Source organism: Nyctibius grandis, chromosome 1 (assembly GCF_013368605.1).
Source record: "Nyctibius grandis isolate bNycGra1 chromosome 1, bNycGra1.pri, whole genome shotgun sequence".
Taxonomy (NCBI): Eukaryota; Metazoa; Chordata; class Aves; order Nyctibiiformes; family Nyctibiidae; genus Nyctibius; species Nyctibius grandis.
The window spans coordinates 31,450,194-31,476,239 of record NC_090658.1 but is presented as its reverse complement, the minus strand read 5'-3'; the positions used below and the strand labels follow the sequence as shown (position 1 = coordinate 31,476,239).

Sequence of the window (26,046 nt, the reverse complement as noted above, 5' to 3'; positions counted from 1 at the left end):
TGAAATGAGCTGTTTCTCAGACTTGGGACTAAGAATAACGTTCAGGCTTATTAATGTTAAAGCCTAATGAGACAACTTTCTCCTTTTAGGAAGCCGTTACATTTCAAGAGGACTGGAGGTTATTGTTAAAAGGGACCAGACAAGCCGTGTTAATCACAGTCTTTGCTGCAGAACACTTGAAAACAGAGTATGCCTATTAGTATTCCCCTAAGCACGCCTGCCGCAGGGAGTGGACAACCGCTCTGGTCTTTGGGGACAGCAGACCATGTACTCTTCCAAAGCTAATTGTGACTACCTGCAGGGAAAACAGGAAGATATGGAAGCCCACTGAAGAAATGTGCTAAGTTCCCTGCTGCAGATGACTGTAGTCCCAGCTGGTCCTACAAGAGATGGCTGGACATAAGATTAACAGTGAGAATTCACAGATTTATTTGGATGTGTGAAAGAGAAGAAGACGATTCTTTCCAGAAACGACAGATCCATCAAGTAGCTGTTTGCTTGCTTATAGTAAGTGACAAAAAATTAGCCTGCCAAAGTTCACTAGGCATTGCTACAGGGAAAGCCAAGGTGCAGCATCCATTATAGTGGAGCACATTTGGATGTAGCAGCTGCACTTCCAAAGCTGCTGCTTTATTATCTTCCCTACATAACTGTGCTGGTCATAAACCCACAAAAATTACACATAAAAACATTAAATCTATGCCCTCTTATGTGTGAGATAAGTGTCTTTATCACAGGACAAAAGAGCTTAACTATTTGCACAGAGTTCACAGCCTCACTATGCACATGTTCTCATGCACTAATTGAGAGACCCCTTAGAGGCGCAACAAGGGCTCTCCAGCTCCAAGGGACTGAGAATGCTTCTGCACAAGGCAGGAACTCCTATTGCAGATGCAGGTGAAGGGTGATACAGCAACAATTCCCCTGCATAAGCACCATCTGATATCTACCAGCCACTAACAGTCCCCTTGCAAGCGTATGTGCTGGCTTTGTGGGCTGGCCTGGCTGCTGGAGGGCTGTAAGAACAGCCCCACATAGCTGTGGGATAGCTGGTTTTGTATGCCTCTTTCCAAACTAAGTGCAGAAAGCTTTAACTGGATCAGTCGGTTGGTACCATTAGTTTTCATGCCTTGGGATACGAAGAGGCACGGGAACTGTAATGGCTCTAATGGAACCGAGACATGATTGCAGCCTGGTGCTCTAAATCCATACCCACACACAGAGACACGGCCAGCTGCGTCCTGTTAGTGTCTGAAAAGGACGGATGCTTTGATATAAATTTACTGTAGTATGAGGTTAGGAAATTGTAATAATTTTATCTAAAGATTTATGATTCATGCTAAAAAGGTTAAAGTGTTAACGACAACAAAAACAACAAATACACCAGTCATTTCCCAAAGGCAGATTAACATTTTTTCCCTTTAGAGATAGGACACTGAGGTATGAAACAGCTAGGCAGCTTGCCTAGAGTCACAAGATGAGTCACTGACTGAAAAAGGCCAAGTTATAGAATCATAGAATCATTGAATTGGTTTGGGTGGAAACGACTTTTAAGATCATCAAGTCCAACCATTAACCTAAGTCTAAGGTAAAACTGATAGAAATCTACAGCATAGTGGTGCAGCTCTGTCATGAATATGAAGCGACTCCGGATGCCAGCATTAGAGTGTTATGCTAATCTCCTGTTGCTTTCCTCAGCTGTTAATTTGGGGGTGGAGTTGTAATACAAAAGCATGTGACTATCTGAACTGTTTTTAACCACACATTTCTGTTTAATTTGTTGTTTATGAAATATCTCTATTTTGGAAGTTATTAACTTCTTACGACTATACCTATTCCTCCTCTCCCCTCCTTCCAGATGGGAAAGATTCTAGTACAGAGGGTCAGTGATACCCTTTTGGACTATTCCACTCACTAAGCCCACTGTTAGATCTGATCCACTTTAAATAAGTCCTCTAATTATTCAGGTTCTGTGCCTCCCCAAAATACCTGCATCTCTCCTCATCCCTCAGGATACCAGAACGCAGCGACTTTCGCACTACTGCGAGAAGAGAATGGGCAGTACCTCACCAAGAGCTCATTAAGCTGCATCTGTAACAATAACTGACTTCACTAACGAAATTACAAAGCAGTCACAGTATGTGTTTTCAGAATATCAATCCTGATTCAAGTCCAGTTAAAAGTAAGCACGAAACAAAACAAAGATTTAAAAAATCATAGGACAGAAAAGTTACAGTTTATAAAAATAAATTATATCTAAAAGAATTAATTAACACCTTTGAGAACAGCACTCAATTTACACTGAAAAGTAATCGTAGCAGTTCACAGCTAGGTCACAGCAAGCACTAGGTCTTTATTGCTTTTCTCTTTTCACACAGCAGCAAAAATGTAAACTGCCTAGAGCTATCTGCAGCACGATGGACAACAGACACCTGACTTCTGATCACAATAAACTCCATTTTTTTTGCTCCCCACCAGCCTTCTCTGCAGCCTTAAATCAGGAGTGTAAACTGAATAAAGCAAAAAAGCTAGTGATTTTGAAGCCCACAGCACATCACCGAAATTCACATATGCACAAGCCATTAAGTGAACACATGATTAACTTAAAGGATGATGCATTCCATAAAGTAACTTCTTTTGTTCTTTAATAGTTAGTCAAATTGTAACAAAAAGAATGTCACATATTTTGTACCAGAACTGAAGTCTAATTGGTAGGAAATGGCCCACAAAAACAGCTATAAAAATCTTTGCTGAGAAGTAGGGTGAGACTGCCAGGTTTTATGTGAGAATTGTCAATTGTACAGGTTAGCTAAATGAGAATTTGAAAGGTTCTTCTGCATACAGAACAGCAATTTATCAGCAAGGTTCCAGTGGGCTCTGCTTTTTTTTTTTTTTCATTGCAAATGGTAGCAGACACATCTAAGAAGCAATCACAGCGTTCAAATGTAATTTCAGGTGCACAAATGTGGGCCTGGTTGCGGAAGAAAAGCTGTGTCTCTTAAGAGCAAAATTGCAGGGTCAGAACTCTGTCAGCCCTGAAATGCAAATGGCAGAATGTGCTGTGCAACTCTGTTCCTCACCAAGTGTCCTACATAAAACCCTTTCATGAGTCTGGAGATCGCCTCTGGGTAGAGTTCCTTCTCACTGTTCTCTTTTCCCTTTATGTGCTCTGCTGTAGCATCTCTGCATGAGTGTCTCAAACTGACATGCAACCTACAAGTCCTTGTGAGATTCAAACAGTCAAGGATAAAATCAGTGGAGGACTTAATCTTTTTAATAATTTTCACTTAAACCTCAGCAAAGATTGAAAAGTTCCCAGTTTAAATAAGACTTAATACATTGTTTGCCCAGTCTTATTACAGGGAAGCACGTAGGAAAAGGAGAATGAAAACAATTGTGCCTACCAACTACCATTCGTTAATGAAGAACTACCTACCCTCTTCTTTTAAAAGCGTATTTTAGTGACGACTGAAGTTTTCTGTGTGTTATGAAAAAACAGAGGTGAGCTGACATACTGCACTACTCCAGTATTTTATTTGTTATATTGAATCAAATAAGTGGTATTTAAAAAAAAAACCGGCTAGGATAGATAGGCAGATTTTCTGCTGGAATAAGATTTTCAACTACTGATTTGTACTACTCAGTTAATACTGATGTCATTTCATTCACCACTGGAGGGAAAAAGGAACTCCAGGTGGTCCAGGACTTACCAGCTTGTAGCCAAATTTGTTCAAGAGCTGTCCACAGCTGCATAGGTCCTTGCTTCATTGCGCTGCTCTGCATAGTTATTTCAGACATGGCCTGTTCCAGTCTTGATGCAGCAAGGGAAGAGGCTCGCTGTGATCCTATGGATCAAACAAACAAGAACAATAATGCATTTTATATTTCTTTGGGATATTTCTTCGACTCATTGAGACAGCAGGTCTGATTCTCCACTCACTGCATCAGTTTTATGTAATAAGAACTTCACTGAATTCTGGCGTGACCAGCTGGGGAACCACGTTTTATAAAAGGTTAATTTACTGAAAAAAATGCCACTAAATTACCCGAGGGCTGCAGCTTAAACAAGTGAATTAAGAGACAGACAGTAATTTTATAAAGGTCTCCTTAGCATTCATCAAGGAAGCAACTGTATTTTGCTCATTTGGAAAGCAGAACTCAACCATCAAATATTTCCCACAAATACTTATCAGTAACCTGTTTTATAAGCACGCTGTCACCATACAACCACAAAATACAGCCTGCTAATGTAAAATCTTAGTACAGCATTACAGAGTAGCTTGGCACCATTCACACAGCACACACCTTTCAAGTGACATCAATATTGTTCTACTGGTTTAGAGGCAGCATGGCTTTTCATTTAACCTTGGGGAGCAGAGAGCTCACTGCTTTGACTACATTAACCTTTAGTATGGGCTGTAACATTTACGCAAGAATAAAGTATTTGGCGCCCACATCTCTGGGAACAAAACATCACATCAAAAACTACTCCCAGGAAGAACGCATGGGCAGAGACCACGTTCTCCAGTACAGCAAGCAGGATTATACTGGTGAGCAGACCTCTCAGAGGGGTACCAAGAGGATGGTAACAAAATAAGAAGCGACAAAATGAGAGTTCAGAGTTGGCTTCCTAAAGCTTTGGAAAATAAATATTTTAATATACATAGGTTTAACGTGACTTTAAGATTGATAAGCTCCTTCTCTGGAGAGCTGCTGTGACTGAAGCACTTGTGCTGATTAGCACCTTTTCTCTCACCGCAGCCACACTTAGGCAGCTGCAGAGCTTAGGAACAGGTACTCGGAGAAGCCGGGATGGCTTTGGGCAAGGAAAGGGACAGAAAGGCAAAAAACCTGTCACAGGGAGTATGCATTAAGTGGTCTATCTGAGACGGACAGCAGGCTTTTCCAGCTGGAGCGTGCTCAAGAGAGGGATGCCAAACCACACGTCCTCGCCAGCAGACCATCACCCCAGGGCCAGCGCGCCAGCAGGCAGAGCAGCATGGTCCCCTGGCCATGGTCCCCTGAACGCTGAGCTGGGACCCAGCCTTCTGCCAAGCGCGAGGGGAGGCACATATCTACCCCACGTGCCTTTGACACCTCTGCGGCGCAAGGCAGGATACGGCCCACAGCTCTTACCTGACCAGAGGCAGTGCAGCCTGCCTCTGAGAGTGTCATGGCTAGGGAGAGGCCGCAAGTGCAACTCGAAGCCTAAAACTGCTATGGGAAATATTTGTCCCATTATCTCACCACTAACTAATGTCATTCATTTTAAGCAGGAGAACTGCAAAACAGCCCTGCAGCGCAGGCGCCTCCCACGGCTCTCTTGGAAAATGCAAATGTGCTCTTCCTAGATGCATTTCTTAAATTCCTACATATTTTCAAAGACATTCCTGATCTAATATTCCAAGAGATGACAGTGCAGTAATGTAGCAGTTATGGCTTTAATGGCATGGTAAAAGCCATTCTGCTTTGCACCAAGAATTTATTATAGTTAACAGTTTATTTAACAGATCCATCTTCAGCCTGTTTCACTGCAAGGCATTCCTCCCCCTGCCCTGCCCACACACACTCCTCTCCCTCCATCCCTCCCTCTACCTGGGAGAAATTTCACCAAAACTTCCAGGAATCCAAGTCAGACAAGGGTTGTTTAACACAGGGAAAACTGCCAGGCAGTCACCCCCAGCCATCCAAAACACCGACAGCTTCTTTGCAGTGCAGAGGCAACAAGAAAATGGCCATGGGAACAGCTAGGGATGTTATTAGGAGCACTTTGAAGTTAGGGCAGACCTCTTACCTTCTAGATTGGCAAAACTGAAAAAATTACATGGGCTTTGGGCATTTTGCAGTCAGCCTAACCAGATACTTACATTAGTGCTCCCGATCATGTTAGTATGCTTTGAAAGCAACTTTCAATATTACATTTCTCTGCCAAGACTGCCCTCTTTCAGAAAGGCTTTCTGGAGCTGTATTTCTTGCAAGCACCCGTATGTGATGCTGGTCTGATTGCATTAGGTGGGCAGATGGGCTGGTGTTTTATTCACATCCACACAGAGCTCAGGTAAATCCTCTTTTCCTTGCAAATAAATCCAAGGAGACTATGTCACTGTAAGGCACCTTTGTGCATTTTGGAGAGGTTCACACTCTGCTGTGAGGCTGAACAGCCACTTAGGATCTACTAAAGCATCTTTCCCTCACAAAGCAGGCTTTACAGGAATATCACTATGAGCTAGTTGCACTTGAAGGAACATGAGTTAGCTGCTTCTCTTCTCCTTCTCTTCATTAGCCGGGTAGTTGCCAAGAGGGGAAAGCCTGCGATTTGAGACTGATCTTGCCCAGTGCTGTGGGCTTCAATCTGCACAGCCATAAAAAGGGAACCCAAGCTATTTAGCAATTTACAGCAGAGGCTCTTTGCATTTAACAGCCTTTGGCATTCCAGTCCTTTGATGTTTATTTTCTTTTCCATTTCAGCCTACGCAAGGAAGCAAACCACACTAGGCAGAGACCAGCCGATCCCTTCCCATCCCTGCCCAGCCTCAGACACAGATACCTTCCTTGTTCTAAACACACACACACCAGGTGATAAGGCGCTCTCCATCCCAGCCGCTACCCACACGTTTGCTGCTGCTGTTCTTACCCATCTCTGCTGCACCGCTCACAGAAACGCTCCTTAAAGCTTGTCTGCCCAAATATACTCTGTAAGAGAAGGTCTTTGCCAGCCTGGTCCTTTTGGACTGAAAGGGGCTCAGCCACAGCTCTGAACCTCAGGCAAGCAATACGGTGACCCTGGGGGTGGGCTGAGGGCTACTGGAGCCCGAAAAGAGTATACCTCTATCACACGCTGTCTCCTGAGAGAGGAGATAGGCACGTATCACACTGGTATCACTCTGACCTCAGGGTGGCAGGGGGAGCTGGAAAAACTTTAAGCGACATTAAAAAAATGCCTCTGAATGTCTCACTATAAAATATCTCTTCCTAAAGAAATGTAGATCTTTATACACTTAAAAACCCCACAAAACCTGTCTCACAGAACTTTAATGTCATGCCTCAAAATAAATGCAAATGTTGGCATAAGAGGATATCACATCAACTTGTTATTTTAGTGCAGTCTCTTTCTAACAGCTCCACTAGACAGAATATAAACTTCCCATTTTACAATAAAGCCCTCCACACATTTTGGAAAGAAATCATAAAAATAACAAAATTGATTTTGTTGTGATGAGCTCTGCATATAAGCCATACAAAATATATCTAAATAATTTTAAAGCACCGTTCTAGGGTTGTTATAAGACCAAGAAGGACCAAGTTTAATATTTTGCATCTATGAAAAAAACTGCTATCAAAATAGAAATGCACCTCAGTAGATTTATGAGGCTTATAAGAAACACAGAATTCCCTAGCCTAAATCACTTCAGGCAAGAGCATTATAAGATAAGACTAAATCAGAAAAAGAATGAAACAGCAATGCAGCTGACTGATACCAGTGAATTTAGTTAGGAACACTGCTTCACTTAGGAGAAGATGAAGAAAATAAAGAGGAATTAATCTTCCTGGCAGCAAACCTAAAATTCTGGCACAGCAAATAATCTCATTGTGGTCTAACTGAGGGAGAGGACAGTGTCAAACCCGGCCACAGTAGCCCCCCCCCTTCAGTGACAAGTCCAGAGATCACAGAGTGCCTGTGCATTACAGCACGCTGCCGCACGCTCCCAGGGGATTTCACGATGGAAACCAAAGCCTGTTCCAGAAAGGTGGGAAAAAATCAGACCTCCTCCCTCCTTCAAAGCAGGCAGCCACAGCCGCAGCTCTGGGGAGGCACAAGGGCAAGAGGGGCCAAAGCTGCACTCTCCAAAATCACCTCTTTATTGTCTTCAAAGAGGCTCCCAACCGGGACAACAGACCCAGCTGCCTCCTTCCTGCAGCTGGAGAACAGCAGCACCTAAGAGCCTGCAGAGCAGCGAGCCACAGACCCTTGCTGAAAACAGCCAGTGCCAGTCCTGCGCTAAGGCAGACGGTGTAATTTCAGTACGAGCCCTATCCTTACGTCCATCGTGGGTGCAGCCATGTTAGCATGGAAACCTAGATTCTTGAAGTGGAGGAGGAATACATTTCTTGGCTAAAACCAAACTGCAGTCAGTGCAAATCACTCTGTGTGCATTAAAAGCTGGTTTAAACTTGTACTTTACATTAATTTGCTCTTTCTGTCAGGCAGTACCATGGCATACAGTGCTTTCTGCTGAACTACAGCTGCTCCATTTCAAGCTGGCTGCTAAAACTGGGCTAAGAGCAGGCTGGAACAGGTACCCAACAGAGGTACTTTTTGAGAAGGGCACTACACAGAGACCAGACGTGCCTGAGCTTTGCTGTGACTCTGGAGGAGGTGCTTCAGGTCTGTAGCAGAACAGTGAGGAGGAGGCAGGAGTGAGGTCTTAGAAGGGTGGCACCCCAGCACATCAAAATATTAGAGGCTCTGCTGGTGACAATTTGGTCTCAAAATCTCAAACCATGCTGTGAAGTGGGTGTAGCCCAAACCTGGCCACACTCCTTTCTCTAGACAATTACAAAGCAAGGCAAGAGATCTCCAGAAAAGCATGGGATCCACACCCAGAATGCCTTTTACATACCATTCAGCACCAGCTAGAGCTGAAGGGGCAGGGATCAATCCAGGCTCAGCCCCACAGTCTAGGTACCATAAGCCACTCACTGTTTCAGCAGCAGAGTGGGAACTGCATGGATAACAGAAGTACAGTGGCAAATAATACTGTTTTTTATTGCTTTCCTAGTAATGCCTAGTGGCTGATGGATTCTGCAAACTACCTACAGTGTTTTCCAAGGCATTTTCATATATTCACTGAAATGGAAAGTCCATTTTACTGCCCAGCATCAGGGACGATAGGGGATATTTCACAAATCTTCACAACTATCAAAGTGATGACTATCCTAAATGATTTTGTATCACCAGGAAACTTTCATGTCATATCCACTCCTTTTCCAGATAATTTTTAATATGCCAAACAGTGCATATTCATTTAGTATATCCTCTTTATCTGTGCTGAATTTGGCCTGTTCTCTTTATTAAGCCGAAGACTATAGAACATTGTGATATAAACAATGAGAGAAAGGACCTATACAAAATACAGAGACTCATCTCAGCAAAGGGTAATAAAAGGGAAATGGAACAAACAGATTAAAATTACATAAATATATGTGTATAGAATCAGTAAGATTACAATGTCATAAATATAGACTCTAAAGGTTTAACATTACAAACAAAAGAGCAGACACACTGAATAACCTTTTGATGTTTGAATGTTTGTATGCTTAAGACCTAACCTGGCAATGCTTTTTAACCATTGGTGGGTGTAAACAGGGGTTAAAAACACATAATTTAATAGAAGTCATGTACTTAACACATAAGAACTTGTCCTCCATCTCAGCCGTATGTACTGAGCATGTGACTTCAGTTTTACCAATTTCATATGTTCAAGATTAAGACTCAGACAAACCCTGATTCCCTAGCCCCAAAGTATGAGGCTTGCTTGAATGTTAGATTTTTTTAAAAATAAGCTTTTATATTCTTCTTGTCCAGTTCGTGAGTCTGTGAGGTTCATTTTTTTTGCATTTCTTTACATACACAAGGGTAGAAAGTTGCTTCTCTAAAAAAAACCCCCAAACTAAAAGGCAAGTTTCTCACATAATCATCTGATTTTGAGAGTTAGGGTTTTAAAGGAAGTACCAAATATCACAAGACTTACGATAAAATCACAAGTCAGCAGCACTCTCTGAAAGCCTCCTTTGCCCTTCCTGGCAAGATTAGCTTTGATGTTTCAGTTACTTCCACCTGACTATATCTGTTACTGGGAATGTGTATTTACCATATAATAAAGCATCACAATGTTTATGTACAAATCCCAAAGCAAATCACCCTCTAACAGGAATTGACACTCTCACTCAGATTTCCCAAACCACAATAATAGCTGGCTTGATCAGGATATATATAAGGATCAAATTTGGGGTGGAAAGGAAGGAAAAGAAGGAAAAAAAAAGGACTGAATTATACAGTTCTTGCAGAAGTATAGTGAACTCCTATCTAATACCTTTCATGCTTGTCTCAAAGCACTTCATAAAAGAAAGCAGGAACCCATATCTTTGTTTTATGCATGGGGAAGCCGAGGAACAGAGATACCACAGTGACATGCTCTGCAGCAGAGATGGCCCCAGAGACAGATCCGGACCTCCTGCCCTCTAGCCCAGCAACCCTCCCACAAGAAAATAAAATATTCTTCTCTCACAAAAGTATGTATTTAGGATGGGAAAGCACAAATCTTGTTTCCTCACCAGAATCAGCATCATGAGCATCTGGCAGTGTGAGATGCAGTCCGTTATGCTTTTTGATCACCGGTGTTTCAGTCACACTACTTCCTCTCTCAGAGCCACTGTAAAGAAACAAAACCGTGTTACCTGGCCACCTTTCAGTGGAGAGACGACGTTTCCCTCGAAGCAGGCAATAGTCTCATCTAGCTGCCACTGGAAGTGAAAACTCAAGCTTTCCAGTCACAGGCAACCAGCTTCTTGAACGTGTTGTTTTAACACCTGCACCCTGCCAACAGACAGGAAGCTCAGAGAGACAGTGCCCAGCAAGGGCTCCAGAGTGCGTGCCACTATCAGCTTATTTGGCTGTTGAGGTCTTTGCAAACCACTGGACAAGGAACATGTTGGCAGCTAGAAGCCAGACCAGAGAAGGCCAACCAGCAACCCCACACCCAGAAAGAACCACCATCCCTTGGGCTTGCCTGCAGAAGGATTTGTTCGAAACAGACCAATTACCACCTTCCACCCAGGTGCTAATTTCTTAATTTCAAAGGGATTATTTTCTACTTTTGTTTCGTTCAAACAGAGAAGGAAGATAAAAGCTACCACACAGCACTGCTTTATGAAAGGAAGACTATCTGGTCTGCTCTTCTACTAGACTTCTGTCCTCAGAGCAGAGGTCTTCCAAAGGGAAACTCAAAAAAAAAAAAAAAAAAAAAATCATGCACTTAACACAAATCACTTAACGCAGATCTCCTGAGCCTTCCTGTCACCACATAGGCTGCCATCCCCCCAGGATCAGACGGTGATGATATCTCCTCTCATCATCCATTAAGGGACAAAATATCAAAAGGAAAAGTGACTGCCCTGGCTACTTTTTCTGGCACGCTTCCAAGCCTCCAGCTCAGCCTTTGGACAACATTCTTCCCAGGAAACAAGCTGTCACAGAGTCATGATTGATGTGGATGCCCAGTTTTCCAGTCTGATCAGTCCTTTGGTAGGGATTGCATAGGATTCCCTTGAATTTGCATTAATCTAGCAGAAGAATTAGCTTGGGACTGCTGTTTGGTTTTAAACATGATTATTCTGTTATCACAGAAAACAACAGCAAGAGATAAACCAAGTCTTGTCCTTCCCAGCTAACAATCTAGGACTGAAAGCCACTTACTGTCATTCATTATAGTGGTAATCATATTTACAATACCTAATTAACCTTTTACTTGGGTTTTGGGATCAAACTTTTCTGTTTGATTCAAATGTTTCTGTTAATGGACCCTAAATTCTTGGGCATTCGACTGTTTGCACAAATCTCCGGCCTTGACTGGGCCTCCCTGTCTTCCATACTGGTTTCCACACTGATATCTCATTTGAGACTATCACGTGGTGACAGATACAAGGGAAAATTAAATTCTCTGTCCTGTGCCTCAGCCTTGCCTAGCCAGGATTAACCCAAGTGTCAGTGCCCTGGCTGGGGGCAGCTGGTGGAACCGTAAGGGCTTTTCTGTCTTGCTGGTGCACTGCATGTGCAGGAACATGGCAGCTGCACTTCCAAGTATTACTCCCGTGAGGTGGGCACTGCTTCGATGCAGCAGCCGTCACCACGATGTCACTGCTCAGGCACATGGCCGAACACTGGCTTATATGCTATACTCCTAGACAAAGGACAGCTGGGGAGACTGGTGGATAGCATAAGTTTGGTCACAGTAAAAGCCGACCACAGGAGAGCAGCATCCAGAGAAGGCTTGATGAGGTGGCCTCAGTTAACAAAAATGCATCTCAATACAGTCAACAGCACGGCCTTTTAACTAGGAAAAGAGACTGAAATCCCAGCCTGAAAACCAAGTGGTCTGCATTATGCAAAACAGCCACTTCCAACGGCTTTATTTGTTTTGCTGGAGAAGAGCTGAAAATGGGCTGCTCCTTCAAAGCTGCAGTACAAGGCCTTCAGCCAAGAAACTTTTCCATGCACCACAGAAGGGACAGTAGCCAGATGATTTGCCTTCTGCATACAACACTGGAAGGCTGCCAGTGGGACATGTTGCCACTCCACACTGCCCACGTTTCTAAAAGGTAGTTGAGACAGTGGATAAAATGGTCACAAAAATTGCTGAAGGAAACACTTGATTGTGAGAGACTGCAGAGGCATCAGTTTATCAGAGAGAAGACAAGAGGAGACTTGAGCATGGCATATGAATAGCTGCCTGGGGAGCAAATACTGGGCCCTGAAAGGCTCTTTAGTCTAGCAGAGTCATAGTAAGATTGCAAAGCCAGGAAACTTAGGCCAGACAAATGCAACCAAAGTGCAACTTAATTGTGTGGGTGATTAGCTACTGATTGAACTACTGAAGAGTATTGGGTGCAACAGCTCTCAACTTCATGTAAATACAGGCTTCTCTTTTCCAAGAGGCCCTAAATATGTCTGTGTCCAAGTCTCACTGATAGGAATTCCCCTTAAGTTCCTTTGCTAACCCAACCCGGAATATTTTACATATTTGTTAGCTGATATTGCTGCAATTTGCTTAATACAAGGGGCTTCCCGGGTCACTGAATCCAAACTAAAACTGCAGGTACCAAGTTCATTCTTGTTACCTTTCAAGCAGTACTTCCCAATAGAAAATGCTTTATGAAGTATTTTTTGAGAAAGCCAAAAAGTCCCACTGGGAATAGCAGTGAAATACACATTAGAGTTCCTAAAAGCAAAAGCAAAGCAATTTGTTTTGTTTAGGCTTCTGTGGCTAAAGCTTATCAAAAGCCTCTAAAGCTATCGCATCTTGGGTTTTTAAGTATAACAGCCAAAGCACAGCTTGGGATCCGAATGCAGTCCAAATGGCTGAACTATTTATTTTTCTGTTTTCCAATGTACTCTTTTCAGTCTCAGGCTTGAGGCCCGCCATTGCAAGAGTAAATCTTACTCAGTCGCAATTGTTCAGTGTGGATTTGATCAGCTTCATGAGGACTACTCATGGGTATAAAGATTATTCATGTGAGAGGTACGTGATTGAATCCTTAGCTAAAGAGACTAAGGCCTAAGGAAATCAATGATTCCAGCCTGTAAGAGACCATTTCTCTGCTGCTATGTAAATATCTTGATTTTTGTGTTTGGTCTGCTGCTCATTAGCTAAACCAACAAGGAATTACTAATAATCCCTCAAAGACAACTTGTATATAGACATGCATCATTCTGTACATATACTTCTGGTGTTTATAAAGCTTATGTAAATGCATACAGAAACTGGGGAACAATACAAGCTTCATCAGTCTGCTGTCATGACTGTTGCCATCAAGCGTGCTGTCCTTCCCATCAACCACAACCTCTACGGAAATTATAGGTGAGAGATAAGTACAGTCTTGTGATAACACTCCCAAGACAGTTGTATCATGACTAGGACAATATTCAAAGGGTGTGAGAAGGAAGAAAACCCAACCTGGTAACTTTGACACTTGCTAAACTTTTCCTTTCGGAGGGGAAGCAGATGAGAGGAAGGGAACAAAGAGGGAACCTAGCGCTATTTAAATGCAGATTTACTAAGACAAGGGAAGGGAGAAAGGTGCTACATCCTTCACTCCTTTCCTTGCCCAGTTAGCACCAGGCTATGCAACTGGCATGCAATCACAGCATATGATAGAGTCTTGGCCATGTGCCTTTCCTTGGCTTACTTGGTTCAGGACTGTGTCACCCCCACACGTTTCTGGGTGGTGCCAACTACAGCAGACTGTGAACAATAGCTCATGGATGCTTAGCGCTATTGGGAAAAAAAATAAATCTGTTCTCCATTCTGGACATCTGAGTATGGATAGAGATGTTTAGACACTCAGATCAGAAACTCTTGTTTCAAACTGTTTCTTCAATCTTAAAATCTTGAGGTTTTGTTTTGTTGTGTGTTTTTTTTATATAATGGCTATTAAAATTTGCTTTTTTTAAAATCACGTTAGAAATATTACTTATGTTTCTTTTTAAACAGTACTGTTTATTACTCTTTTTGCAAAATAACCTAAGTATCTAGACAATTAAAGAAGGCAACTGCATCTCCATTATGAAATCTGAACTTGTTAGACAGTGGAGAAAGCCTACCTGTGCTGCAAAACATTATATACCATCTGCCACATCTGCAACATATGTCTGCACGTCACCAGAGCCTCTTCAGGTCCTTTATGTATCCATTCCAGTTTTACTTTGGTGAAGAGTAAGCTGCAAGATGAAAAAGAATATCTTCTGTTTTATTGGCGTCTCATAAAAGTGGAGAATCAGTATCACTCTAGCGAGATCCTGGCAGCCAGCTTTGTATTTTTTTTCACTTGCTTTGTATGTGCAGCAATAAAAGAAAACACTGTAGCACAAAACATTTCATTTGGCTCAACTTTGATTCCTCACAGGAAGATGAGAGGATTAACAATATTCCTCAGCTGCAGTCAAATTTGCGTCACAAAGCTGGCAGGACAGTGTTAAAAGCAACGCATTGCAAAGCTAACAAGGTGAAACATACAGTGGATCTCATTTTATTTTGGACAGCATTAAAAACACAATAAAAAGGAATTGCCACAATACATATGCCAGACTCTTTTTTTAGTCTGGCATCTTCCTATAGCACTGGCTTATATAATAAATTACAGACAAAAACCCCAACACACTTTATACGCAGACAATTACGTAATGCTTCACAGGAAGGAAATGCTTTTTCTTAACACCAGCTGGCAATCATCTCATGCCCCTAGGCAAGACAGCTGATAGCCCTTGTACATTCTTGTTCTAGGTAGTGTAACTGCTGCTACTATTCTTATACCTAGAGAATACGTACTTGCACAGACCACTGGAATTCAGCAGAATCAGGTCAAGCAGAGGTTAGAAGACAGATTCAGCAATGACACAACCTACCACTTGCTGCTAGCATGGCTTTTAATGCCATCCTTCAAAACACTAATTTTATTTTTTTTTAATTGCCAAGATAATTGGCTTTATTTCTTATTTACTAATGTAAACTTATCTCTTCTTTAAATGTTTTCAGAAAGTCCAACATCTACACATTTTGAATCAGCTTGATATGGCTAGTGATTAATCCGCTGGATGCACATATATGTACACACATGTATACAACATTAACAGCTGAGTGTTAAAAATCCTAAAACCAGTACTGTGAATGCGACCTGCAGGCCCCTGGGTAATCCCAACAACTTCAGAAAGAGACAACAGCAACTGCATAGATGATGTTAGAGAAGACTTCTCAGCTGAATAAAAGATCCTTCATTTGCAATAATTAGAAATCTGCAGCCAAGACTCTGTGGTGTGTATCTACAGTAACGTGCTAAAATGGCAGTCCCATTCTGCACTAACAAACATTAGGTTTTTTTTGGGGGGGGGAGGGGTGGTGGCGAGGAATCACCAAAATGTAGCCCAACTGCATCAACCGCTATAGGGAAGTCTGGTCATGGCTGCTGCTACAGTTTGACCTCACAAGACAAGCATTCAACTAAATTGCCCAGGTACAAATTTAGGGTAGGAATAGAAGATCAAGATTCATAATCAAGAGAATTTGTCTCTGTCCTTTATTATTTTATATCTCTACTCTATGTTTACCTTTGATTTTCTTCTTACTGAAGCAAAACAAATACTAATAAAAACATCCCCTGCTCTTGGAGATGCTGACCCCCTAACTGAAAGGAAGTGCCCTTATTATGATTCAGGTAGTTATTTTGGGGCTAGATCTATGGACCAATCAAAAATTTTGCTGGAACAAAGAATCTAACAGCGGACACACTCTTAATAAAAATGAGACTGACTGAATTCAAAGGAGTGGTTAGCAATGGAAACTGGCCAGTGATGCACGCTGCTCTGTATCCCTTAGTTAACCGGGCTCATAAGAACAAAGCTTGTTTTAATATAACAGAATATAGAATCAATCACTTAGGAGCAAGGAATATATATCTCACTAGAAAGATGGGAGGTTATACGCTGGAGTGCAACAGTATTATAACAGATAGCTTCATGAATGTGGAGTTCCTGAACAACAATGCAGTTAAGAGGTCAAGCAACCCTCAGCATCCATATATGGAAGCACCATCAAGTAGGAGCTGGAAGATGTGGTTATTCCTGTTCACAGCATCAGCAAGACACTTACTACAATCCTGTTTCTAGTCTTGCTCTTTAACTCCAAAAGATGACGAAAAAATGGGATAAGGTTCAGAAAAAGGTTATGCAAGTGATCTGAGGGCTAGAAAAACGTATTTCATCACAGGCTTAAGAAGCTCAATTTGGTCTAACCGAGAAGCAGTAAAGAAATTATTTTGCCTGCAAGCATCTACATGGACAAGTATATAATTGTGAGTCTTTGATCTAAAAGAAAAGGTATCAGAAAATCCAAGGATTTGTTGGAAGCTGAAACTAGTCAAATGGAGATTTATAACTAAATGCAGACACATAACTATCAAACCAAATAATCTTTGCAGCAACTACCTTGGGTGCATAGTAAATTCTGTAGTCTTTAAAGCCTCTTCAGCAAGACAGGATAAAATCTGGAAAGCAATCGTAATGCACAAATAGAAGCTATGGGTTTGATGCACAGGCTCGTGAACAAGCTTCTTTGGACTGGGCTGTGCAGAGGGGTGAGGCAGAAAGGGTCATTAGACATTGGAATGGGCTGCCCAGGGAGGTGGTGGAGTCACCATCTCTGGATGTGTTTAAGAAAAGACTGGACATGGCACTTAGTGCCATGGTCTAGTTGACAGGGTGGTGTCAGGGCAACGGTTGGACTCGATGATCCCTGAGGTCTCTTCCAACCTGATTGATTCTGTGATTCTAGGACTGCGTCATCACCTTCCTTCTGGCAATTACTTTATTAAAAATAGCTACTAGTCCAACAAACAACCTCATTGAAAAATCTATGCTATTTTAAGCATATAGAATATTCTTTAAGCCAGTACAAACTTTCAAAATGAAAGAACTTCTAAAGCACTGTATGACCCTCCTTGCAGCAGAAGAGTGGTGGTCCAGGAGCCTAAGGCCTAGAGAAGAAAATAGTCATATTACATCCCTGAATAACTCCATGCTTTTGAACACTGTAAGATACCACTCTTAATATTAAGAGAAGAACACAGGAAAGAATAATTTATTAACAGTCAAACTACTATACAGGAGGGTTATATTAAGGGTTCCTTCTCCCTTTCACATTAGTAGGGACATAGATGGCTTAGTTATCATCAGGCAATTAAAATCACTACATAGTATATTTAAACATACTTTTAAATGTTAAAAAAAAAAAAATCACAACTTGAGCAACTGTCTCTGCAGTGGAACATTACCAGATCTTGGAGATGCCGAGCATGGTTAGCTGTTGTGGTAATTCACCTTTGGAATAGCGCTGTTCATGTTACCATGTAGTAATATAATGAACCAAACCAAAGGGCAAATGGGAAGAGTATAAGTGGCAAAAGGAATCAAATCATACTGACAACAGTAGTAAACAATGCAATTAAACATGATAATTAAAAGGTGGAAATAAAATCAGGACATTAGGCTGTATGTGCTATACGCTGTTTGTATTTCTCAGCTTCTAGAAAGTTTTGTAACAGCAAAAACAGATAAATAAAAATATGAGGAAAGTGCTGAAGCAGGTGACAGCATTACTTACCTTGAGCTTATCATTTTATTACTGAGATAGCACTCTTGTTACAAATAAATCTAATTGGTATTGTGTCGTATCAGTGTCTGCACACAACTCTCAGGGGTATAAATAAAAATTACGCATGCACAGATCTCACCTTATTATATTTTCTTAATATTATTTTACTGTACTTTTGTATGATGCTTGTAATATTAAGCAGAGTAGACTCAAAGAGAATCAACATATAAAAATAGCCCCAAGATTATCAATATAGTCATTGGTAATTCTGTTAGCCTCTGAAAATGAAAACAGAGTTATTTGGGCTAAAGCAAACATAAACTGCTACTACATAAACATAGGAAAACAGAGCAAACAATCCACAGATTTCAGGGACAGTAACGATGGAAAATAACCAGTGCTTACTCTTGATACTGGACTCTAAGCTCCCTCTCAGAAGAGGCTTTCTTTTATCCTGTATGTGGACAGTAAGCAAAGGCTTCGATTCCCTGATGTAACGTCAGGTTACTGCCACAAGCAAACATACATATCTATCATAGTAACATTAACTCTGGCAAATTAAAATCTGTATACAGTTGACTTTGCTGAGATATGAAGCTCTGAAAATTCAAAATTAGGTTTCCCAAGTACCAAAATTTCAGTAGTATAAATGACACAAATATCACTATAATATGCCACGCATTGACAAAAAAATTAGGGAGTGGAATACTGGAAGGCCTATGAAAATTGTCAGCAAGCTACTTTGGTTGATTCCAGGAAGTATTCAACATTTGTCTCCATAAAGACTGATTTCAGCTGCTGATATTCACCGTGTTTGAAGGCCTGGCCAAATACACCTACGTAGCCCTCCTGAGAGTCTTCTAATCCTACATGGCTAAATGCTCAGCCTTTAAGTTGTTTAATTTTACCCATGAAGAAAAGAGGCAGTTCTTTACTATCAGTGACAATTTAATTACTGAGGTTTAACAGTTAATACTTATTATCAGAAGGTTTCACATGTGCATATGGTATATTATAAATGCTTACGAGCACATCTGTGGAAGAAGTTGTAAGTCGCTATGTTTAGTAATAACCTATTGACTACTTTATGGATGCTCTAGGACGATATAAAGATGTATTAATCAGTTAATTACTGGGACTTTTAAAAGCTGCTTTAAAATGGAGTTTTTAGTATCAAATGTAGCCCTTTAATTACACATTTATAAAGCATCACAGTGGCACCTCTGTGCCCTGTCATCTGACAAGCAATAAAAAATGCTAGTACTATTACAAACAATAACACATTCCATTCATTTCAAGGTTGAGAGACTAAATGAGGAATAATGAGTCATTTATCTATATGTTTTGCCATTCACTGGCTGCTCATAACCCTTCCATTTCTTCAGAGCTTGGCAGCAGCTGCTCAGAGATCTACATGTCTTTGAGCTTTACCAGATCAGGGCCATCATTCTCCAAAGTCTTTCATTATTGACCTAGATTTGCCTACCTACACATACAGCTGCTGGGTTATTTTGGATTTTGAATACAAAACAAAACATCAAAACCAGCAGCAATATGTCCCAATTCACAGAGACAACTGTGTACCTTAGCATGAAGATACCGAACTTCTGCAACTACTATTTGTACTTTGTTTCTTTTTTTTCACTACATGACAGGTTGCATGTGCCTGTTTATTTTTTCACAGACATTTGCCTGGAGAGACAAACCAGAATCCTAGTCACTGCTCCAAGGACAGCAAATGCACTTTATCCAATGACTGACTGATGGAGTGCTGGAGCAGCACGCAAGCACCACTGGACAGCAGAGTCCAGCTCACCCTCCTACCTCTTTGAAGCCCAGAAAAATATTCCACATCAGCTCCAATGAAAAGCAGGGGAATGCCACCACCTGGATGGGTAGATGGCCCGAGGATGCTGTCTGAGGAACTGGGAGGCATGGATTCAAACCCCCAACACTTTGGCCACTGAACTCGAATTCGTTTCTTCCCCTTTAAGGTAATGGATTCAAAAGGAGGATAGAGGTGGATACAGGACACAGACTGACTTAACAGAGCTGGAAAGAGGATGGAGAAGACAAAAACAATGATCAAAGTTTTGGAATGCTTTTGATATATGGAGATAGGAAACAGACTTCTCAGCCCAGAAAAGAGGCTGAGAGAAGAGATAACAGATTTATAAAAACATTAATGCCATGAAAAAGATCAGGAAATCAAAGCAGTCTGTGCTGTTTCAATTAAAGAAGTAAGGAATACCCAATAAAGCAATCAAGCAGTGGATTTAGAAGGAGCAAAGTAAGTGCTTTTTCAGACAACGCAAAAGTAACGTGCAAAACCCATTGCTACAGGATGTTCTGGAGCAGACACATAAATAGGTTCAAAAAGGGATTAGATAAATTCACGGATGACAGGCCCATCAGGGGCATTAAACACAACCTAATGCAACCTCTGGCTCCGAAAGCCTCTGAATCACTCAGCTGACAGAAGCAGGGATGACATACAAAGAGTAGAATCATCCTACTGCCACGTTTCCACATGCTTTTCCCTGTGCACTCACCAGACGCCCTGCTGAAGCCAGGCAAGCCCTTAGTTTGATCAAAAATGGCCACTCTTACTTTTTGATACAGCAGAAATGTGATTGCAGCCCATGTTCTTTTTATAACCCCCATTGTCTGGTCTTGTTTTATCTGCCAGTATGAGAGGACAGTGTATCTGGAGCTGTAGTATCTTCACAGCAAATTAGCTGCTCAGTGTATCAGTTGCTGAGTTTGGCTTCAGTGGTAAGTCACCTACACAAGCCAATTAGTTAATGTATACCCTTTCACCATGACCATTACGGTTTCATTAACCTTCCTAGAGCACCTGCTAAAGCCCTAGTCATGTTATCAATAAGAAAAAAAGTTGACAAAATTGGAAAGCTGCTTTTAATCTTCTGCTTTTTTGTTGCTAAAAATCAACATCAAAGTTGCTGTCTTCTCAAATAACTCAGTGCTTCTTGCAGTCTCCTGACATTTAAGGGCACATTCTCTAGTTAAATTAATGCCAGCAGCGCTGACCGCAACCTCCTTTTATAACTTCATGCTGTGCCATGTTATCTATCACTTTCCCAACAAAAATAAATTGATCATATACTTTTACAGACATACAGTCCTTTTTTTTATGGCTCCCTGCCCAGTTACCCCCCAATATGAACAAAAAACAACAACAAGCAGCCTAGTACCACGTCCAAAGAACTGTTGACTTCATCTTCCCAGCCCAGGAAAACTAGCAGACTCAGAGCTGACATCTCCCTTACAAGAACGTCCTGCTCACAGCCCCAGTCTTGCATGACAACAGCAATTCAGCTAATGCTGCTACATGAACTATGACTGCAACAGCACAGCACATCTTCCAGAGAGGTACATACTAGGCTATTTAAAAGTTTGCATGATGAAGACAATTTGCCAGGCTTAGCCTCATGACAACGGGCACCTAGAAGGCTCTTGCTTATAGAGTAGGAGGGAAACAGAAGAAAGTATGACCAGAAAAGCTAAGATTACAGGCCAGCCTGTCAGAGACTGCACAGCAAAAACAAAGGAGCAGCCACTGGCATGGCTCAAGCTCTGGGTGTTTTTTCTCAGACTACCTCCTCCTGTAAGCTGCAGCATGTGCCTGATGGCAGAAGGGCCTCCTGTCAGTCAGATGAAGGTCCTGCCGATGGACTATGCTGTGTATCTCTGCACGGACCCAAACATAACTTCCCAAGACAAGATGTCTGCAGCCACTCCCGCAACCTCATGCACCTATTTCAGCATTCAGGTCCATCAGATTCACTTGTGACGCAGAAGGCAAATATGAGTCAACGTTGATGTGGCCCACCCAGAAACTGTCACTTACATTGGAAGGAGTTCTTGTACCAAACCTCCTTTATCTGCTAAACCCAGGCAGGTTGACGCTCGAAGGAAAAACAGCAACTAACTAATAGTCTGCTGAAAGAAAAAGTATGCTGATTTGCTGGGGAAAAAACAAAGCCTTCCTTGTCTTCACCCTTCTCCAGAATCAAGCCTTATCTAGTCATAACCCAAGAAAAGAAGGCACAAAAAAAAATGATCAGAATTATTGTCTCCTTTTCTTCTAGTTAGATCATTCCTTTTGAATCCCAGGCTTATGGCATTTTGCTTTTTGTTAAGAATGTAAGAATCAAGCTATTGTCAGCAGAGCTGATAAAAACCCTTCTCCCACCCTGTGTTACACAGGATCCTGTGGGTGATACACCTGAAAAGAGTTTTTATCTTCCTCTCACCCTCATGAGGAACTGGCAACAAAATGATTTTGTGCAATCACAAATCATACACATTCCAGTCCATATCCTTCCTGAATAAAGACAAAAATAATTTTCACAATTATAAGTTTTACAGCAAAACCTGGGAAAAAAAGTGTTTCCGGTTTTGCTACGCAGAGTGTTTACATCAACTTTTTATAGGTAATTTCCCTCTGTAAGGACAGCATATTAGACTTACTCTTGCAACATTTCAGAAGATGTTAAACTGAGGTTTAATTTGCAAGTGTCCCCCCATGTTGTTTTATGAATTGTTTTTTCTCTGACAGGCTCCAACTACACAGAGTACTCCCCATTGCACTGGACACTGCACGAGCACATTCGAAAAGGGCGGCCAGGTCTCAAGCATCCAAGGCTTGGAGCTTAGAAGTCTACCTCCTATTTCATTTCAGTTATGAATTCGGTAGGAATTCAATGCACAGCCTCTCCAGCAGATCCGAGCCCCGGCACTTAAATTCAAGTGACTCTCTGGTACAGTATCTCATTTGTGGGTGGAAGAGGAAACCTACATGGCAATTTCAGGGGCATGCTGGAAACCGTGGTCCACTGTCTTTTGCCCAGGGTGGCAGTGTGGCCAATATCATATAGCTTGGGCTAGGGAGATGGGAGAGCCATGCTCTGTTTCTTGCTCTGGCATGGTCTCTTGGCCAGTCTTGGGCAAGTCACTTCAGCTCCCTGTGCTTCAATTCTTCCAACTGCAGAGCAGATAATGGCAATGACCTTTGCAAGGCATTCGGAGAACTAGATTCATCACTGCCTTCCCCATATCCTTTACATTTAATCTCTTAACACTGGTGCTTTCAACTTCAGTTATTTGTGGACAGAAAGGAAACTAGGTTGAGTTCCTCTGTAACTGACATAACTTTTAAAACATTTTCTCATCTGTTGGGCCTGATTCTTCAGAATTTCATCAGATGTGCCCCTAGTAAATGCAGCCAGCCCTGATTAAATAGGAATTCATTTGGAACGGCAGAGCTGAAAACTATCATGCTGTCACAGCCACTGGAATAACTCTCGATTTACAGAAACGGAAACCAGGCCTAGGGTCTCTAATTGCTGAGCTGAGATCCTGCCAGACAAGAAAAGAGCATTAACGGGACAAAGCTGAAGTACTTACTATGCTGTCAATACTTCCGATCCCCAAAGACTGCAGAACTGGATGCTTCACTTATACTTCTAAACTGTTGTGTTTTTCACAAGAGCTTCCAGGACATGCAGCTTAAGCGACTTTTAGAGGAAAGGATGCCAGGACTCTGGCTAATAAAGTAACATTTAACATCAACCTCCAAGTCACCTCAATCTGCAACCAAGAACACACCTGCTGTCTGGAAAGGTATGTCGGAATCCTGATTCACATATTTAAAATATTCACATATTTGAAATACCTCCTAATTAACCTAGTGTCAAGGTAATAAAAAGTGATAGCAGACTCATAATATGGTTGTATAAATTATGCAACAAAATACAGTAAAGCAGAACCCCTCCCCAGAGGATTAATAAAACATTTCTAGGCAACTTGACACATTTATGAAATCTTGCGTGTTACTGATACTTGGAGGCAACAGTCTGAAACTGCATCACACCCTTACTGTATTAGTAAATTAGAACCACACAAAATTCGGCTTTGCTATAAAAAAAAATAGGTTTAGTGTAAAATAAGCCTTTCTTTTTTTGAAATTCATTACGCAATGTTGTTAAATGGACCTCACTCTTTCTGTCATTTTATTCTGTGCCACTTTGGCACTACTCCAGCAAAGCACTTATAAAAGGTCTTCATCGTTAAGCGCATGAGTAGTCCTGCTGAAGTCAACAAGTCAATTATTCCTCTCCTTAAACTAAGTGCGTGCTTAAGAACCTTGGTAGATCCAGCTCTTTATGAGGAGAAGGATCATGAGAGTCTCTCCTAACTGCTTAACTTTGTGGAGGACAAAGCATAAATGTAACACAAGAAGGGCCAGAGTCTGACGATATTTAGCACTCACTATCTGCATGTCTCAGCGCAGGTGAAAAAGATAGAGATCGATCTGCCAAACACCATTGAATTTCACTACAGAATACTGGTTCTGGGGTGTGTGTGGGCATGTTTCAACCTATGTTCTCGCTAAGACAACCCACCACATAGTTACGACAGTTCAGAGGCAGTGCTTTTTATAAGATGAGCTTGTTCAGCAAGATACAGAGGAGCAGGTTTTCCATGTCAGCCTGCAAAAAGATGGGGAAAGACATGCTTAAAAGGTGAAAGAAGTGACAGAAGTGAAGACAGACAAAAGCTCCTTCATTTCAGAAAAAACCCCACATAATCTAGAACAAACCTGTGTTGTGATAAGTAGACAGAAAACTGCTGGCTTCACCAAAGAAAATCCTAGAGAAAGAAATTGATATTTTGCTACCAGCAGGAATCATATTTGTCTAAGTCTGCAAAGCAAAACCATGATGCAATTGCAGTCTATGTCAGCACCAGCGCCAGCTGAGCATGGCGCAGTAACAGCACCAGGAAGACACAGAAGCATGACCTTTAATGCAGAGCTAGCATTCAGCGTACACACCCAGGTCTGTACTTCAACAGACAGATGTGCTGAAGATCGTGCTACTGCAGTTTCACTCAATCCTTTACTGGGACAATTAAGTTAACCTAACAAAACCTGCACTTACCACTTGGCTTGACACAGCACACTGACTTACAAAAATTAGACAAAATTGTATTCATGGTAGTGCTGGGTTGCTTTTTCACCACAGACAGTGTTTTTGGAGATGCACTAAATTTCCTTATAAAATTCCTTTATAGTTCCTTTTCATCCCGTACAAAGCTAATTGCAGGGCAGGACTTGTAGCCCTTAGTCCTTGTCAGGTTTGAGACCATGCAGACTGGCTTTGGCAACGATAGCACTTTTGGTCATGTTGTTACCCTTCCACACAGTACGGGTTCCCCACAGATCTCAGGCAAGCCGGCTGAACTGGTGTCGTGATAGCTCTCCTTAACCATTACTCTGAGACAAAATCAAACTCACGATATAACAGTGAACAGCTCTGTATGTTTCTAGTCATGTTGAAAAAAGGTCACCATGATTTAAATACACACTAGAAGCACAGTCCAACTGACTGTATTTTTTTTTAATAAATCCAGCTTCTTCAATATATGTAGGGACACTCTTCTTTGAGTTAAAGTATGTGTACAGCCACTTAAGTATTTCAGTTTAACCTAAATATTCTTTGTTTTCTCAACACAAATATAATTAAACATAAAACAATTATTTAGATTTTCTTCCTTGAAATTTCCCAACTATACACATCAACCCAAGGATACTGCCTACTTACAGAACCCAATTCCACAGCTTGCATCCTTGACTACTGCTTCAGCACAAGGTTTTCCTAGCAGAGAGCTGTACCCAGTTCAGCTGAACACTAATATAGCTGAGGATCTTGCAGGCTGTATTTTAAAGGTGAAGCTTCATTTCTTAGCTTTGCTGGAAATGGTAACTTCACTGTTTTATGTATGACTCCAGCAGGTGCACCTTACACTGTACAAATAAGCTGAGTCACTGCTCATGAGTAACAAAGAAAAATCAGCAGTCTCTCAACCTGTCAGAAATACCTAACAAATTTCAATTAGAACTGCCAACAAAGACTAAATGCTTCAAGAGAAAGGTGAGAAATACATGGACGGTTAAAAAAAAAAGAAAACAACAACAAAAATAAAAAGAGAATCCATGGCAGACTGAGCCTAAAATCAGATTAATGGATTATTTTTCTGCGATATCTATTACACCCCATTATGACAGATCTTCCAGATGTGCTGAGAAAAGATGACACAA

The 26,046-nt window shown here is 41.5% G+C and overlaps 1 protein-coding gene across 4 annotated transcripts in view; it reads right to left on the bottom strand.

Moving 5' to 3' along the window:
• TTC7A (tetratricopeptide repeat domain 7A) overlaps nucleotides 1-26,046 on the bottom strand; it is a 189,829-nt gene that overhangs the window by 48,342 nt on the left and 115,441 nt on the right. For all 4 annotated transcript variants that reach the window (XM_068423941.1, XM_068424103.1, XM_068424014.1 and 1 more), the window contains exons 16-18: nucleotides 14,381-14,497; nucleotides 10,336-10,433; nucleotides 3,711-3,845 (exon numbers count right to left, since the gene is read on the bottom strand). In XM_068423941.1, coding sequence (XP_068280042.1) covers nucleotides 3,711-3,845; nucleotides 10,336-10,433; nucleotides 14,381-14,497 — 350 coding nt within the window. The remainder of the gene's footprint in view (nucleotides 1-3,710; nucleotides 3,846-10,335; nucleotides 10,434-14,380; nucleotides 14,498-26,046) is intronic.